The sequence below is a fragment of the Galeopterus variegatus genome, unplaced genomic scaffold (assembly GCF_000696425.1).
Source record: "Galeopterus variegatus unplaced genomic scaffold, G_variegatus-3.0.2 Scaffold1213, whole genome shotgun sequence".
Classification (NCBI taxonomy): domain Eukaryota; kingdom Metazoa; phylum Chordata; class Mammalia; order Dermoptera; family Cynocephalidae; genus Galeopterus; species Galeopterus variegatus.
In genome coordinates, this window is record NW_007727324.1 from 236,107 (window position 1) to 255,204 (window position 19,098).

General features: G+C 40.5%; 1 protein-coding gene across 1 annotated transcript in view; it reads left to right on the forward strand.

The window, feature by feature from the left end:
• Nucleotides 1–19,098, forward strand: part of AMOTL1 (angiomotin like 1) — a 69,001-nt gene that overhangs the window by 21,648 nt on the left and 28,255 nt on the right. The window contains exons 3-4 of the mRNA XM_008575591.1: nt 3,017–3,161; nt 4,410–4,499. Coding sequence (XP_008573813.1) covers nt 3,017–3,161; nt 4,410–4,499 — 235 coding nt within the window. The remainder of the gene's footprint in view (nt 1–3,016; nt 3,162–4,409; nt 4,500–19,098) is intronic.

Genomic DNA, 19,098 nt, shown 5'->3' on the forward strand with positions numbered 1-19,098 from the left:
AGTTCTGTTTCTGGGACATCGAGTGCTTCTCTGTGATTGCAGGGGCTCTCATAGCCCAGACTGAGAGCTCCCTGAGTCCTCGGCTGGAAGGGAGGATGGGAGTTGTAAGGGCAAACCCGATATTCCCTCCATGAACTGTACTCAGAGTCTGAACTGGCCCCAATGGTTTTTATACAAAAGCCAGCCTGTCCAGCCTTCCCTTCACTTCTAACAAATGTCAGAGAGGCCTAAGATGTTGTGAACATGGAGGGTATGAAGAAGGTGTGGTTCTCGCTCTGAAGGAGTGTGCAATCAGAAATAATAGAGTTTTAGACTTAAAATTCTTAAAATGATTCTAGTCTCACTTCCCATGCCTTAGGAATCCTTGTTTCATGTCTCTGAAAGGGGGTCATTTATTTTTTCACTTGAATGCTTCCAGAGAAGAGAAGCTCACTACTGGGTCTACTGCATTTCTGGAAAATGTAGTTGGGAAATTTTTCCTTAGGTTGAGTCAAAATCTGCATCTTCTTAACTTCCTAGAGTTTAGCTAGGAAGCTCTGCCCTCTTTAACTACACTGAAGGAGACTAATCCTTCTCCACCTGTATTAGTCCATTTGTGTTGCTATAACAGAAATACCTAAGACTGGGTAATTTGTAAAGAACAGAGGTTTATTTGGCTTACAATTCTGGTACAGCTGTGTCTGGCATCAGCCTCAGGCTGCTTCTGCTCATGGTGGAAAGCGGCAGGGCAGCCGGTGGGTACAAGCAGATCACATGGAGAGAGGAAGCAAGGCAGGGGGAGTGCCAGGGTCTTTTAAACAACCAGCTCTCGTGGTAACTAATAGAGCAAGATCTCACTCATTAATCCCTCCACCAAGGGAGAGCACTAATCCATTCATGGGGGATCTGCCCCCATGACTCAATCAGTTTCCAACACTGCCACATTGGGGATCAAATTTCGACATGAGTTCTGGGAGAACAATACATCCAAACTCCATCACCACCATTACAGCTATAATTTCTCATGGGAAGTATGTTGTGCTGGACTAAGACCCTGGCCCTTTCTCTCTGGGTACCTTCTAAGCACATAGCTATACACTGATTCTTGATTGCTTTTAGCATTTGAGATTCTAAACTATGCTGTGGTAGGGATCCTGAAGTTTCCTTTTTACAGTGTGCAGAGGGAAGTTCTTTTAGTGAAAAAAAAGATCCCATGATCAGGTATAGTTTATGAGTGCCCAAGCCTGTATTTAGGAGTTATACATTTAAAGATAAATCAATCAGTCAATAGTTTGTTATGAACAGGGCACAATTCTTGGGGGGCGGGTAAGGGCTATTTCTGCCTTCTGGGAGTTAACTGTCAAATCAGAGACACAAAATGCATGTGCACATCAGAATCCCACTCAGGTGACTACAACAGAGAAAAATACTATAAAATCAGATCAAGGGAAGGTTCCTGTGGGTGGTGGTGTTAAGAAAGACTGCCCCGTTGTCCTGGGCTTGAAGGATGAGCACCACTCCCATGGTGGGCACCCGAAGGGTTTATGGTGCTTTTGGCTTCCTTAGTAACTAGATGATGCCGTGTGGTCTTGAAAGGGACTGTCCCTGCAGCATGCCCACCTGTCTGAAAACAGAGGCCAAAATTAGCGTAGAAATGGTGGTGTGTTTTGGAGTCATCTCTTTTGAAAACGAAATGAAAAGGAAGAAGCACCATTTGTGGTAGTGTTATGAACAGGATTCAGGACGTGCTGTTCTCTGTGCTGCCACATTACCAACAATTTGTGATATCTTTGGGAGAAACAGAAAGGCTTTGTTGAAATGAGCAGATCATGGAAGAACCAACTCTGGTAAAAGGAGGCCTTTGGGAAAATAACATTTAGCAAAAGGAGCCTTGATATTCAGTCTCTTGGCTTTAGTCTATCTCCTGGGTCTCATGCCCTGCCCCTGCCTCTGCCTGAATACTCCCCTTACTTACTTCTGTATCCCTGGCACTCAAAAGAGTTTCTGACACATTGTAAGCAAATAATGAATACCTATTAGGATATGTATTGTTTATAGGAGTCTTAGAAGGGACTTTTTGGTCAGAGCAATCAGGATTCAGAAAAGTAGGTGCCAAGCTACTGGTGACATCGTTGTCCTGGGGATCAAAAACATGGTTCCACTGTTCTGGTGCTTTCAGCACTGTCAGCTTTGGCTCTGATTCTGACTTCAGCAGCAGCCCACCAGACTTCTGGTTTGCAGGCACTCTTGCCCAGTCTTTATCTTTCTTCTGCATTTATGTTACACAGCAATAAAATAGGATTGATTGATATCTTCTTCAAAAAACACACTATTATGTAACTCCTGTAATAAAAGTTATAGCTACTTGTTATAGCTTTATATGTGCCCTAGATTAAAGGCTTTCCTTGTTACAGTCTCAATTTAGTGAAATTAAAAAAAAAAGGTTTTAATCCTGTATCTATCAATTCCTGCATATACATAGGTTTTTTATGGTACATTTGTTTATGCTTAGGTACATGCCTTTATGTTGATAATTTCATAGACAAAGAGGTAAAACTGCTAAGTAATGAAGCTTCTCCTTGAGTGAATTTTATGTTCATTTGGAGATGGGTAGGAGGTCTCTGGAGAGGACATTGTACTTGGGGTCTGGAAATTTGGGTTCTAGTTGTAATCCTTTAATTTTTGTATAGTTTAATATTTTCTTTATGTTAACTGGGAATAATAGTTATAAATTGCCATACAGAAAATGAGAGGTTTAAGTTATATTTAGGTTCACCTCTTCCTAATATCGGTACAGAGAGACTTTTACAAGGTGACATCAGATGGTGACAACAGACTTGTGAGCCTGTTACTTGCAGGATCCTAAGTAGCCCTTAGAGGGAAGATGCAGGGGTGAAATCAATTACATGAAATTTGAGATGCAGAAAGGCTGTACTGAAAATTCACCCTTCACACCTGGAATGTCAAAGAATGAGTATTACTAAGACACCAGCATGAATGTCAAAAGTCCCATATTAATGCCAGTTCTTTTTTTTAGTTTGAAAAAGAACTTCAGAGAATTTCGGAAGCCTATGAGAGTCTGGTCAAGTCTACCACCAAGCGAGAGTCTCTGGACAAGGCGATGAGAAACAAACTGGAAGGCGAGATTAGAAGACTTCATGATTTCAATAGAGACCTCCGAGGCATGTTCCTCTCTATCCTAAGCTACTGGTGTAGCTGACAGCCTGACTTCAGAGCCAGATTGCTTTGCCACTGGTGCTTTCTGCCTGTGTTGGATAATCTTGTAAATTCCAACCATCTGGGGAAAGGGGGTGGCGCTCAAAGAGCAGAATTGTTCTTTTTTGCCTTGTTGGCTGTCAGTTGCAGCATCGAGCCTTAGAAGTGACACCCTATATATATGAGTCTGTGAAAGGGAGGGAGTCCGTATGCAGCTCCTTCTTGCTTTAAAAGTACTCAACAGTGATTCATGACTGTTTGAATAGGAATACTTAAAAAGACCAATTTTGGAGGCACAACCCTTTCCACATCAGGCTGAGTCATTTGGTAGCATTCCTTGAAAGCCAGCACTTAACAATTGCTAGGTATAGTAGAGAAGACAGAGCTAGACATATGTTCCTCCTGGGAGGAAAAAGCCCACAGTTGTGAAAAGAGTGACATATATACTCCCTGAAAGACAGGAGCCACCTGCTGCAGGATATTGGCAACCTGCAATTTGCATGATGGTTTGACCCACACAATTTTACTTCACTCTCAGTCAGCCAAGCCATTTTCAGTTGCCTCGTATGTCCAAACACTCAGTGTGCTGCTAGTCCCTAGCAGATAGAGCCTACCTTTTATATTACTACAAATCCTTTTGTGGTGGGTATTGTATATGTCCAGTAAATACTTCTTGAGCTGATTACTTAATTGAATAAATGAAGACTGAACAAGTGGTTTGAGCAAACATAGAACTCACTGTGTGCAACTTTTATCCATTAGGTCATTTTGACTTAAAAAATTATTTAATTTTTTTTAGTTTTTTGATTCCAGTATACAGATAGCGATCACTGGCTAAAATAAAGGGCTGGTCAAGGTTAGACCAAGGATGGGTTTGAGGCTAAGGAGACTAAACCTCTTTGTGAGGACTTCGAGTCAGAGGTTTGCTGGCCTTGGAATCAGTGAAGTGGTTTTTGTTAGAACCCGCCCTGAGCTACCCACTGCTGGCACATACCCTTTGGCACTGGGTTGCATAGATGCAGCATGGCATCTAAAGACTTTTCTTTTGACATTTTGGAACATAGTTATTATTCTTCCCCAATAATAGTTTCAGTTTTTGGCTCCTGCTTGAGTGTCTCTTCACACCTAGCTCTTGGTACCCATTTAACTTCTCGGTTGGATGATGTCTTGAATCCGTACGCATTTCTTTTTAATCATTTCCTCTTTGTTCATAGATCGACTGGAGACTGCCAACAGACAACTATCCAGCAGGGAATACGATGGGCATGAAGACAAAGCTGCAGAGGGGCATTATGCTTCCCAGAGTGAGTCTCCATGTTTATCCCCACATTGGTATTTTTTAAAACTGGGGGGCTGAGGGAAGAGTCATTTTAGTTTTAAGTAGGTTTTGTGCTGTTTGCTTTTTGTTTGTTAATTTAGCATATAACCTATTGCTGAGGCCCTCCTAAGTCTGCCAGATACAAAGCCGAGGTTGATGTGTATTAGTTCAGTAAAGTTGATTCTGCCCTTCTGACCTACCGTTTCTCTCTGTTTCTATATAATACCTTCCAGGGAGTAGCAGCATTACAATATTTCCTGGCACTCACTGCTTCAAATCCTTTTTCTCCAGGAAAGGGAAGGAGGCCTAGTGGTGGGGTTTGATTCTCTTGGCAGGTTTTGTGCTTGCATAAATTGAGAGTTCGAGAATGGCTGCCCCTTGCCAGTGTGTAGGCCATCTAAATGATCACATGATGCATCTCTGTATTAGTCCATTTCTGTTGCTTATCATTAGGGAAATGCAAATTAAAACCATATTGAGATATCACTTCACCCCAGTTAGACTGGCTGTAATCAAAAAGACAGAGAATAACAAATGCTGACAAGGATGTGAAGAGAAGGAAACCCTCCTACACTGTTGGTGGGACTGTAAATTACTACAACCACTATGGAAAACAGTATGGAAGTTTCTCAAACAACTACAGGTAGATCTACCATACGATCCAGCAATCCCACTTTTGGGTATATACCCAAAGGAATGGAAATCATCGTGTCAAAGGGATACTTGCATTCCCATGTTCATCACAGCTCTATTTACAATAGCCAAGATATGGAAGTAACCTAAATGTCCATCGATGGATGACTAGATAAGGAAATGTGGTATATATACACTATGGAATACTACTCAGCCATAAAAAGGAATGAAATTCTGCCATTCACAGCAACATGGAAGAGCCTGGAAAAACTTACGTTAAGTGAAATAAGCCAGGCCAGAGTTAAAAATACCACATGTCCTCACTCATAAGTGGAAGCTTAGAGAGAAAGAAGGAAGGAAAGAAAGACCACAGTAGTGTGTTGGACTTGCAAAGGGAGAAGGCCTGTATAGGGTTGCAAGGGGCTGGTGGGGGGAGGGAGGTCAGGGATTAATTGGGTGGGGGACATGGGGAATAATTGCAGTTTGTGGTAATAAGCATCCCAGTACTATTAATCTGACCATCACACCCTGGATACAGGTGGTGAAGGTCAGCTTTGTACCCCATGAATATGCATAATCAATAAAAATTTTAAAAAAGGAATGAGATTTATTTCTTACAGTTTTGGAGGCTGGGAAGTCTGAAGTCCAGGGAACACATCTGGCAAGGGCTTTCTTCTGTGTGGGAACTCTCCACAGCAATGCAGGGTATCACATGGCAGATGGGCTGAGCAAGAGAGCTAAATTTGTCACTTGCTCTCCTTATTAAGCCATCATACCCACGCCCATGACCACCCATTAAACCATCAATGGATTAATCCATTCACAAGGACATAGTCTTCATGATTCAATCACTTCTCAAAGGCCCCATCTTTCTGATATTATAATCGGATTTCCCACCCTCTTAATACTATTACAGTGGAGATCAAGTTTCCAATACATGAAATTTTGGGGAACATATTAAACACATAGCAATCTCCATACATGATATTCATTTCCAGAAGCCGTTGAGCCCATTTCAGCCAGTAATAGTGAATAATGTAAGCCTCTAAGTTTATTGAGAGAATATTTTATTAATTTTACCAGAGGCACATGATAGACTCAAATGGATTTTGAGAAACCGTTTCAAATGGTTGATCAAGGTTTGAATTTCTGCAAATTCATTGCACAAGCCAGAAATTTAAAAATCCAACTGTCTTTTTTAAAGCTATTTAGAAAATTGAATTTATGTCCATATCATAACAACAGCATTGTAAGTGCTCACAAAGTAAAGAAAATTCAGTGCAACAAAAAGTAATGTATCCAGGTACTGGCCATGCATCTTACAGTGGTGGTATTCTGACATGTGGGTTCCTCAGTGCAGCCCTACATTTCAAAGGGTGGGAACTTGTTGGTTAAATTTTCTAATTTCTAATACTGTTTGGTTGGTTTTATCCCCTGTTGGTTCCTCCAAATTTACTTATGATTGCATTTCAGTTATTAGTCCTAATTTCATTTTTAAATTCTATTTTTGGCAAATGGACACTAGTACTATCTAGGGCTTTTGCCTCAGATTCCTTTGTAGTCTTCTAGTTGGTGATTGGCCTGTGTTCCAGATTCACATAAAAAGCTTTATCGGCACCTTGAATTACTTGATTTTCTAACAAGATTTATCTCTTTTTATGATGCACTAGACTTACCATCTCCTCTGAGCTTACATTTGAAAGATGAATCATCTGTGCCATTACATTTAGATTATGACACATCACTTTTGGATGCCTAGGCAGAGTGAGTGTCTTTGAGGCAGGCATGTCGGCAGTGCCAGTTTTGTACACTTTGCTGACGCTCTGGCTTCTTGTCAGGGGGTATAATTTGATCACTTAGTTCAGGTTGGAATGGTAAACTCAGTGAGTTTCACCTGATGGGCATTTGTTCTGGCCTTCCAGCCCAGGCTGGTGCTGATGGAATAATAGGGTTTGGTGTTGTGCGTGAGTTCAGAAACATTCCTGAAGACTTCGACCTTTTGGCTCAAAGCTGAAACATCAATAATCAGGCAAAGAGGCCTTTCCAGCTTTACAGGGAATGATTTGTTCTGTGCGTACATGCTCCACTGTGTTCTAAAGGCATAAACAAGACAGACCAAAGGCATTTTTCTGTACTTAAAGGTATCTCAGTGTTGATGTGTGATATAATTTAATCTAGGCAGGGCATTTGAAGCAGGTTTGGTAACTGGATATCTAGTAACTGATAACCAATTTTCTCACATTTCATCTTTGCAGGACACTTTGTGCCTTCCTCACTGCTTTTTAATTATTTGCATTAGTTTTTTTCTCTCTTGGTGTGGCTGAGGGATGGACTTAAGATGTTATCTCAGATTTATCGACAGGTTTATTTCTTAGTGAGTTGTAATGTTCTTTTTTTTTTTTTTTAGCTTGTCCTTCACCATGTATGTTGTAGATATTTTTCCTAATTTCTAAAAATTGAAACATAATTAATTATACTGACTTGTGGAGTACAGAGTCTAGTACCAACACACCTGTCTACAGTGTGCAATGATCAACAGGATAATTAACATATTCATCGTTACAAAACGTAATTATTTCTTTGTGTTGAGGACATTGGATCACCTTTCTTCTAATCATTTGATAACATGCAGTAAATTATTGTTTATTACAGATGCCTAGCTTGACCATACCTCAATAGAGCTTATTTTTCTTAACTAGCTGTTTTGTGTCCATTAACCCATTTACTGATAACCTTCCTGCCCCTCCTCTTTTCCCATTTCTAGAAACCACTGTTTTGTTCTTTACTTTTGAAAGTTCAGCACATTATTATGATAGTCTGTGTTCTTTTCTTTCTTCCTTTCTTTCTTTCTTTCTTTCTTTTTCCCTTCCCTACCTTCCTTCCTTCCTTTGCTCCCACATATGAGTGAGGACATGCAGTATTTCTCTTTCTCTGCCTGGCTTATTTCACTTAACATAACTTTCTCCAGGCTCATTCATGCTGCTGCAAAGGACAGAATTTCATTCTTTTCCATCGCTGAGTAGTATTCCATTGTGTATATATACCACAGTTTCCTTACCCGGCCATTCATTGATGGAGATTTAGGTTCCATATCTTGGCTATTGTAAATAGTGTTTTTAATCTTTGATTATAGTGTTCTATATCTTACAGAAGATTTTTTTTTTAAGTAACCATATTAATGCCTTTTAGGTTTTATGTCAAGCTAAGAAATGCTTTTTATACTCCAAGATTAAAATAATATTCATGAATGTTTTCTTCAAATATGAGTATGATTTCATTGTTTACAAGGTTTATATTTTGGAAGCTAGCTTGGAAGGCAAGGTAGAAGAGAAATTCATGAGGGACTAATTAGAGGCAAGGAAACTAGTTAGCAGGTATTTTGCTATCTGAACAAGAGATGTAAAGGTCCTGAACTAAGACAATAGAAGTAGCAACGGAGAATAGGGGACAGGTAAGCGAAGGACAAATTAGTAGGACTTGGTGACCAAATGAGTAATGGCAGTGAGAGAGACAACGGGATGTGACTAGAGCAACTAGATGAATGGTCACCCTTTACCATTAAAATGCAGGAGGAGGGCCGAGCCCGTGGCTCACTGGGGAGAGTGCTGCGCTGGGAGCGCAGCGACGCTCCCGCCACGGGTTCAGATCCTATATAGGAATGGCTGGTGTGCTCACTGGCTGAGCGCGGGGTGGGCGACACCACACCGGGGGGTGCGATCCCCTTACCGGTCACAAAAAAGACAAAAAAAAAAATGCAGGAGGAGGGCCGAGCCCGTGGCTCACTGGGGAGAGTGCTGCGCTGGGAGCGCAGCGACGCTCCCGCCACGGGTTCAGATCCTATATAGGAATGGCTGGTGTGCTCACTGGCTGAGCGCGGTGTGGGCGACACCACACCGGGGGTTGCGATCCCCTTACCGGTCACAAAAAAGACAAAAAAAAAAATGCAGGAGGAGCGGGTGGGGATTAGATAGTGAGTTAAGGTTTGAGTGTGTTGAATGACCTCAGGATGTGGTCCCTTTGCTCAGTGAGCAGCGATAAAAATAGGTACAGAGATACCCAGAAGGTGTCAAGCTTTCATTTTAGCTTATGGGTACAGAACAGCAGGCATGAATTACTTCCTCTCTTCATACTTATTAATGTATTCCATTATCTGTGTATTCTTTCAGAAACCCTATTATTAGAATAAATTTCAGACTCCTAGTAATCATAACTATAAATATTGCCCACTCAGGAGGAACCATCCTTTTCAAATAAGTCTTTTGGGATTCTCGTACTTGATTAAGAGAAAGGCAAGACGACATAGCAATAGCAGTGACATCTCGGGTTGGACCTACAAGGAGCTGCAGCAAGGTTGTGAAGCTCCTGGCAACCACCTTGGCCAATAGAAAAGTCAGAAGAAAGGGTTAAGTAGAGAATAATGTGCTTAGCTGTTTTGCTAGGTGTTCATGTTGAAGCTAGGAGACCAGGTCCAAGAAAACCCAAGCAACTCTTGCAGTACGAGTGGTAGGTGGGACTCGAAAAGCTTTCTCAGTTAATAGAGAGAGGTGGTCCTTCCTGGCCAGAATTTTTAATTTTCCTTCTGCCCAGGTAGTTTTCTTCTAAAAACTGAACGCTGCTCTTAAGTTGGAGCCTGATGAAGACCTTGGTGGACTGCTGGGGTGGTTGAAATGGACATTAAACAAGACTCGTGTGTTCCTTTTAGTCACAAGATTTGTCTGTGTTAAAAATCTTGGAGAATTAAGTGCTTAGGGGTTTGATGACTTTTTTTTTTTTTTTTTTTTTTTTTTTTTTTCGTGTCCGGTAACGGGATCGCAACCCTCAGTGTCGCGCCCGTACCAGACCGGGACCGGCAACGGGATCGCAACCCTCGGTGTTGCGCCCGCACCTTGCTCAGCCAGTGAGCAGGAACCGGTCTGTATGTGGGATCCGAACCCTCGGCGGAAGCGCCGCCGCGCTCCCAAGCGGCGCACTGTAGCAGTGCGCCACCGGGCCGGCCCGGGTTTGATGACTTTGAGGAAAATTTTCCCCCTATCACCTTACAGTATTGCAACATTATCTTTGGAGTAATTCAAAATTTTGTTTATTTTCTGGTTTTGCTTGTTTATTTTTCCAAATGTTTTTATAGCTTATAGGATAGTGATGCCAAAGCCAGATTGCTCCTGAAAAACAGGGCCTCTGGCCAACTCCTGTTTGGCCTGCCTGTGTGAAACTGGGGCTTTTTTGTCCTTTAACTTAACCGAGGTTCCTTTCTTTCCCATTCATTTATGTCACACACACAAACACTCTCTCTCTCTCTCTCTCTCTCACCAGAGGTAGGTTACTGTCTGCTAAAGGCAGGACCCCTAGGAATGTCTCTTACCATTCTTTGCTATGTCTTCTCAATCAGGAAAACTTTTTTTAACAGTTTCTTTCTGAAAACTGATAACTGTGCAAAATTCCCATTACCTTTAGGCCAGAAAGCCAAAAATAAAATACTAGATGTGGGGAAACTGTACTGGAAGAGATGAAATTTCATTTTATTGGGGTTTTTAAATAGATGTGTCAGGGCCTTGTTATGTTCTCGGATTGAGTGGGACCTGATTAGCTCTGGCATGCTTGTGTTATTTCAGGGTAAAACCAAATCTTTTTTTAAAGGATGCATAAGAATTTACCTCTGCCCCTTTGAGATTTTCCAGGCACTCCAGGTTCATCATATCTGGTTAAACTTAAGTTGATGTAAGTTTGATTCTGGCTGTTAAATGGTCTGCCTCTAAAAAAAAAAAAAAAAAAAAGATTTCTTGGACATTCAATAATTTGTTTAAAACAACATATTGATAAATAGTGGGTGTGAATGCATCAGAACTATGTGGATTTGATTTCCCTTAAAATTCTTGTGGGTTTAAACATTAACGGGAAAAAGGTGTGGGGCCACATTGTTTTAAAAATAACAATAATTTGCCATTTTCAGTGTATCGTGTAATCATCATCTTACCCTTGAATCTTATTTTAGGTACTTTAGTTTTCTGTCTTAAAGAACATAAAAGAGGCTAAAACAATTTCCTGAAAGAAAATCCCTATGGATTTTGTATTTCTATAACATTTTATGTGAACCACAAAGCAGAAATTACAATGACATAAACATTATTGTGTTGACCAACATAGAGCATAGAGAAATTATTCTGTATCCTTACTGGGTTTCATTACATCAGATGTTAGGGGTTTCTGTCAGGTGTGATCAGAAAGGATGGTTAGATGTCGTCACTTGTGGGTGCACTGGTTCACGTCCTCCTCTGTGACCTACCCAGGATTGCAGCTGCTCCTGACTCCAGGCTCCTTGGTGCAAAGCTCGTATTATAGCACTTACTCTACATTCTGTATGGTCATGAGTTATTTCTTTCAGTCTCCTCCACTAGATGGGTGAACTATAGTCCCTTACTAGTTAGTGTTCGTACCAAGTACTCACTAAAACACCTTGTATAATTATGTACCTGGCATTCAATAAATGTTTGTTGAGAGAACTAACAACAGTGGAAAATCCTAGTACTAATAGGCTTGAAATTCTCTTTATGTAGCATCGGTATCAAAATGTTCTTTTTAATTCAATGTCTCCAGTCATGTTGGGAGGCACCCCAGGTTATCCTCTGTTATTTCAAGGCATTAGGTGGAGTTATTAAAAGAACTACCAGCAGAATAGAAGCAGTTAAAAAATACCTAAATTTATTTTTTTGCTTTCCTTCTTCCTTCTTTTTTTTTCAAGTAGAAGAATACTTGGGTAAGGAAACTCTTTCATTATAAAGAATAGTAGTATTTCTCCAGAAAGTTGATAATTTAGTCCATTTCTGGTTCCCTTGATTCCTTCTCTTTTACTCTGCTGTGTCTATGCTGTCGGTGAGAACTGGCTGTGGTATATAAAGATACTACAACCAGCCAATCCATAGACCATGCTGGACACCACAGATCAGCGCTATGGGCAGAGGGGAAGAAATTCTTCACGAAGCCTGCCAAAGTGGCATCATTTTGATCAAGAAAATTGTCTTCCTTAAATTAACTGATTCTCCTTAAAGATGACCTCTTCGTTTAGTAGGACTGTACAATTCTAAAAAAGTTTTGTAAGCATAGGCTTTAGCAAATAGTCTTGGATCCGCTGCATCTTCAAATTCCCAGTGTCTCACTATCATGCTCACTGACCTGAAGTTAAATGCTTAGTCTCCCTACACTTCTATCTTTTTTAAAGTAATAGAGAAATACATCTCCCAGTTTAGCTAACAGAGCTCTGCGGGGTAACCAGTGATAGGAAATGTGAAGACGACTTTATAAAACACGTGTTTCTGCTGCACTCCTTCCTGCCTCCTTGCGTGTGTTTCATCACTCACCTTATCTGGAAGGACCTGCCAACTTTCAGGCTAGGGAAATGGACCATGCTCGCCGTGCTCTCAAGGAATGCCTGTGTTGCTTACTGAGCCTGGCTGAGTTTGGAAAGCAGAGCATGTGAGTGCTTAGGCCCACTTGATCAACCTTGACAGACAACACTGAGAAACTTCAAACCTGCATGACAACCAGAAGCGCACACAGTCTGCAGGGCCATCTGTTCATGTTCCAGCAAATCTTCTCCCCAAGTGAGAAAATTAATGTTACTCATTTTCGGTTCAGTGAGGCTCTGATTTCCTGTCCTTAAGGAATGGAGCTGATGGAAGAACTGTCTCTTGGTCATGTGTTGGTGTCTGGTCTCTAACAAATGAACATGGATTATGATTTTCACGTTGTTGATTTTAAACTTATTTATTTACTTGGTGTTCCTGATACAAGGTTGAAAAATCAAGCATCGTAAACTTTTTTATGGTCCCCATTCCTTGCGCTGTGTAGCTAGATGGATGGATGGAGCAAGCACAGACTGAAAAACGTACTGAAATCCATTTGCATATCATGTGGCGTCAGGGAACCCTCACTTTCCCTAGCAATTCAGAACTAGAAAATCCATGCTCAGGCCTCAGCTTAAATTAAATGGCAGTTACTTAGGGAAGACTTTCTGAGGTAGGGATTAGATCTTCCTTTTATAGACTTCCCCCAACACCCTGTACTTTTTCCTTTGTCCACAGTCATCACAACTCTAAAGAAGTAACTGTTTGGATAATCATTTTCTGTCTTCCCCCACTAAAATGTACACACTCTAAGGGCAGGGTCCTGGTCTATCATCCTCACTGTTGTAATTCCAACCCGTGTGTTTTTTAGAACCTGGCTTAGCACCTGGCACTTAGAGGCATTTAATAAATATTTGTTGGATGTCGAATGAAATGATGATCGTTATCATTTATTTAAACAAGCAGTACAGGCTGCCTACTATGAACTAGCTGTGTTCTAGCCACTGGTAAGCAAACTCTTTCTATTAAGGGCCACATGGTAAATAGTTCAGGCTTTGAGGGCAGCAACTACTGAACTCTGTCCCTGTAGCCCAAAAGCCACCATAGATGATCCATAAACACACAGGTGTGGCTGTGTTCCAACAAAACCTTATTTACAAAAACAGGCCAGTTTGCAGACCTCAGCTCCAGGTACTAGTCATGGAAGGGGAAGAAGACGAAGGAATCCCAGCAAAAGTAAAAATCATTGAAGGAAGACACAAAAGAAAAAACTGCAATTTCCCTAGGTCTTATTTTGTAAATTGCCTTAATTTTATAAGTCAGGATATAATCATTTTCTTTCTTAATTTCATCATTTTGGAAAAACTGAGAAAATTTAGACGCATGGAAATGCAGTTACAAATCTTAACTTACCCTTTGAGGACCCCAATTTAGCTAATAATGGAGATAGTGCAGGGCAAGACTCCACCTGTGGTTAACCATGACAGTCAACTGCCTGGATAGTAAGGTCTTCGGGGTACCTCTCCCAGTGGTGCCATAAATTCCTACCATAAGCATCCTATTGTGAGACATGGTTGGCAGATCTAGATGTCAGCTTTGGAGAGCACCTTAATGGTTACAAGTCTGAGCACCAGCAGTGCACATGTGTTCTGAACCAGAGTGGCAGTGTCTACAGAGGCTGTTGATCTTCTGGTTACAAATTTATCCTCAAGTGGAATTGCAAGTTTGCTCCCTGGTAATATCTTTCAGGTCCTAGTTCACACCAGCCTGGGCATGGTCACTTAACAATGGTAACAGCTGCCAACGCTAGCTGAGCACTTACTTTGAGCCAAGTGGTATGATAGCCTCTCTAGGTACATTGTCTCTTTTAATCCTCCAAATAACCCTTTGAGGTAGGTATTAAAGGTATTTTACAGATGAGGAAACTGAGGCACAGGGAGGTTAAGTAACTTGTCCATAGTCACAAAGCTGTGAGTGGAGCAGACAGGTTTTGAACCCAGGTCATTCTGACTCTGGAGCACAATGTCATACTAAACTGCTCTGCTGTGGGGAAGTCACCTCCTGTGGAGCAGGGTAGTGGAGAGAGGATGGGATGTGAAAGGTATCAGTGTTGGACTCCCAGTGATTTTAGAGCACGTTGGTGTAACACCATGTTCTACAAAAGAAGAAACTGCAGCCCAAAGAGTGATCAAGTGGTTTGCCCAAGGCCCTGGAGATGTTCAATGGCTAAACCATGACTAGAATTGAGACCTCTTTCTTTTTATTTTTCCCTTCCCTTTTTCCAGAAGGCCAACTCTGTGGGCTCTGGGAGTGAGTAAAGATTTCACATTTTTATCCTGAGAAGAATCCTCACTAGTAATCGAACAAAATTATTGTCTTATATGGCTGCAAATTATTTAGCGCAGGGGGACTTAATAGTAATGTATTCGGATCTTCTCAAGTGAGTCCCTAAGTACTGGAATCAACATTCTGTGCTTTTGACTTCTACATCTGTCTTTGAACCACAGCCAATTATAATAAAAGGCCTCGTTTGATAATCTAGTTTATCCTCTTCAGTTACACCAAAAAATATTATTTTGTTGAGATCAGAAAAATTATTTTGTTGAGATCAGAATAGAACTTAGAGCCTAAAAAAGTTTTCTTAAAATGTCCGTGAAATCAAACATTTTGTCCTCTGGCTGATAAAAATTAAAAAATAAGCAGAATACAGTAACTCTGTGGTGTGGTTTCTTGCAGTTAGTTTTTGAAACTATTTTAGTTCACAAACTGTAGTAGAGCCTACAGCTGTATCTTAATGGAATCAGAGAACTTTGAGGGGACAAAGTGTTTGTTTTAAGTCCAGAAAATTTGGTCTTAGACCATTAAAAGTAAGCTTGCATCTGGTACTAATTTTCTTTTTGCTTACAAAGACTGTGGTTTGGTAGAAAAAAGAAAAAAAAAAGGATGTGTTCAAAGCAAGTTACAAAAATGGCAATGGGAGGGGTTGCAGAAGTCAAAGGGAGAAGAGTAATAATTGCAGGCAACACATTTCTTTCTCCCTGATCAGTGCTAGCATGAACCACTTCTTTCCCCAAATATAACAATTTCCCCAGCATAACCTTCGATCTTTCGGCCAGGCTTTGGTATTAAGCCATTCAAATGGGCCATTCAAATGGGCCATTTAAATAACATAGTTGTAGATAGATAGATAGATAGATAGATAGATCAAATGGGCCATTCAAATGGGCCATTTAAATAACATAGTTGTAGATAGATAGATAGATAGATAGATAGATAGATAGATAGATAGATAGATAGATAGATAGGTGATAGATAGATAGATACATAGATAGATAGATAGATAGATAGATAGATAAACAAATAAGTAAAATTAACATGCTGCTGACTAAGTAAACTTTTCTATCTCTACCACCTCCCTTTTCCAAACTAGGGTTTCTACCCAATGCAACCAGTATCAGGCAACTGTGAAACTGAGAATCCACTGTGAGCCACTACAGGTAGACAGAAACTGTATACACAGTATAATAATGCCTTAATTAAGACAAATATAAGTAAATGTATATACCTATATAGATGAATTACATACAGTAAAATTTACACATTTTAAGTGTACACTTTGATGAAATTTACCAACCACCACTGTAAAGATATAGAACTTACATGCTTGTGGCTCTTCCTCTCCTCTCCACGTGAGCTGGCACTCCCCACCAGAACCCATCTGCTTGTGTTCACATGTCAGCACCTTCAGATCGTTACAGTTTATATTATGTCCAGTTTTTATGGTTGTTTTCTTCATGGGAGCCAAATCATGCAGTAGGGTCTTATTTTGTCATACCTGGAAATAGAAATGTCTGTGGTATCTTTTTATATTAAGAAAAGAGAAGGCAAAAAAGGACTTGTGTTCTATGGTGGTTATAGGAAGCCTAAGTCTTCAAGTTTGGTTTATAATTGATGCATGAATATGTGTATAGTCAAAACCAAATGCCCCGTGCATCCGATATCTATGTGGCATTATTCATTGTTTAATTTGTTATTATGCTGTCAGCAGTGATATAGAAATAGAGCACATTTTTCCTTTAAATAAGACAAAGTGGAAGGTTGAACAGCACATTTGGAAGCTGAGCTGGATCAATCAAGCAAATTTGCAAGCTACATATAATAGACTTATCTAAGTAAATAAAACCTGTGGATAATACCTAAATGTGTAAGTACAGTTTCTGGAATTAAAATGCAATAAGAAGAATGACTAAAGATAATTATATTTGAGAACTTTTATGAGTATTGAAATATTTTACCAAATCATACCTAAGGTATATTACTTTTTGGTGCTTCAAACTCATTTTGCGGCCTGGATATTAAAGAGCAATAGATGAATTATATAAAGTAAGAAAAATATAATAAGTATGTTAAGACCAAAATGTGTAACAACATTGGTCTTGTATTAGACCAACAGAAGATTTTGTAGTTAGGTTTTGTTACTTTCCAGTAATAAGTGTTTGGAAACTATTGGATCATTTTTACATTTTATTTTAAAGACTGAGTTAGAATTTGATCATGTACCAATAGCATCATCTTTTTCAGTAAGTTGTTGCCTAAACTTGTCATATCTCTTCATGTATAAAATACTTCAGATATTTTAGATTCTTAAAATCCTACAAAAGTAGACGAGTTTAGATGCACTAGTCCAGTAGGGAGGGTAAGATGGACAGACATCAGCACTGGGCCTGGAATACAGAACATGGTGAGGACTTGTTAGGGAACTCCTTCCCCCCAAACCCCCAAGAAAAAAGTGGGGTGGAGGAAAAAGCTTGTAGCCTTTATTGTGGGCCTTGAAAACTAATTAGTATTTTAGAGGAATTTTGCTCTAAATTTTACAGTACTGTGTAAAAGGGAAAATTTCTATTTTTCTTTTAAACTTGGGCAAAAAAGTTTAAATAAATCCTTCACACTTCAGGCTTCACCTCATTTTTCCATGTCGATCCATCTCTCCAAAAGATTTATTTCCCACATTTTAACAACAGCCACATCCACAAATATTTGTCTCTTTGGTAATATCTAAACCAATGGCTTTCAAACTCAGAACCCTTGTTCAAAAAAAGCTTCCTTGGAAGCCCAACATGTGAAATGCAAGGAAAGTGAAGAGATTTCTGGCTGAGATGGGGGTGCTGTCTTCAGAACTGCCCTCCGTCCTTGGCCCCAACACCCCTTCTCTCTCTCCCAGGGTTCTGCAGAACAGAATTTGGTTTGAGCTCCTGTTTCTAATTTTCCTTATCACAGAACTCATTTAAGCACAGTCTGCTTTCTCCACCATTTGAAACACGCCCTCCCTGGAGTGCTCCGTTGTTTGCTAGTAGATCTACTTAACTGCCCCTCACAACCTAGGGCTTCAGTTGCCTGGTGGAACTGTGGTGACCTGCAACTGGAGTACAGGGACAGCACAGAGCTGAAGACCCTTCCCTGAAATAACAGGAAACTTTATCAGCAAATTTTAAAAAGACAACAAAAAGCCAAGCCAGTAGCTTATAAGGTCAGCGTTGTATTATATTACCTTTCCATTGGTAAGTTAATGAGTGTGGCTTTTAAAAGTAGATTATCTTTCATGTTGTTTTGCATCAAATAAGCCTCGTGTCAGTACATTACTCTTATATGATGTAAACAGTGCTCTGTTGGAATTATATTTTGGGCATCACTTTTTGTTTGTTTTTGTTTTTTTTTCCTTTTTGTCTCTTTTTTCGTGTCCGGCAACGGATCACAACCCTCAGTGTCGTGCCCGTACCGGACCGGGACCGGCAACGGGATTGCAGCCCTCAGTGTTGCACCCACACCTCGCTCAGCCAGTGAGCGGGAACCGGTCTGTATGTGAGATCCGAACCCTCGGCGGGAGCGCCACCACACTCCCAAGCGGCGCACTGTAGCAGTGCGCCACCGGGCCGGCCCCGGGCATCACTTTTTGGGTTCATCAGTTTGAATCTCAAACTGGGGTGAAGAGATGCAGGCAGATATTAAAAAGGGACCCCTGAGCATGGAATACCTTTGAGGGAGAATGAACCTAAATAGTTTTATAGATTCTGAAGTAAATGAAATACCTTTTCCCACTCTCACAACCTCAGAAAAAAGAAATTACCTTTGGTGTCAACAAGGACTTTCTAATGGATCTGACTCTTCAATTACCCCAAAGTTTGTAGCCGACCCTTGGAATGGAATCTGCCCCCACATCTGTTCAGTATTACAGGATATGGTGCCAGGGAACTTGGGGCTCAGGGATCTCTGCAGAAGATGAAACAGAAGGAGAAATATTAGGGAGGGATAATCTGACAGTTATTTGGACATCGTTTCTTAAGAGGAGTCCATTTCAGCACCATTGTGAAGTTTCTAGTTACCAGAATTGATGCCATCGGTGTTGGTCAGTACCTCCTAAGGTGTTCCCCAGCGATTTTCTTGATAGAGAAAAGGGCTAGAGTTGTAAAGAAAGAAGAGAGTGTGCTAGTGATCTTTTCTTTACAAAAAGAGAAATCTCCTTGAGCTAGCTTAAGCTCAAATAAGAGGACTGTACTTTAAGTATATGTAAGTGTGTAATGGAGCCTGCAAGCCGGAGGTGCAGGCAGGCCTTTCAAA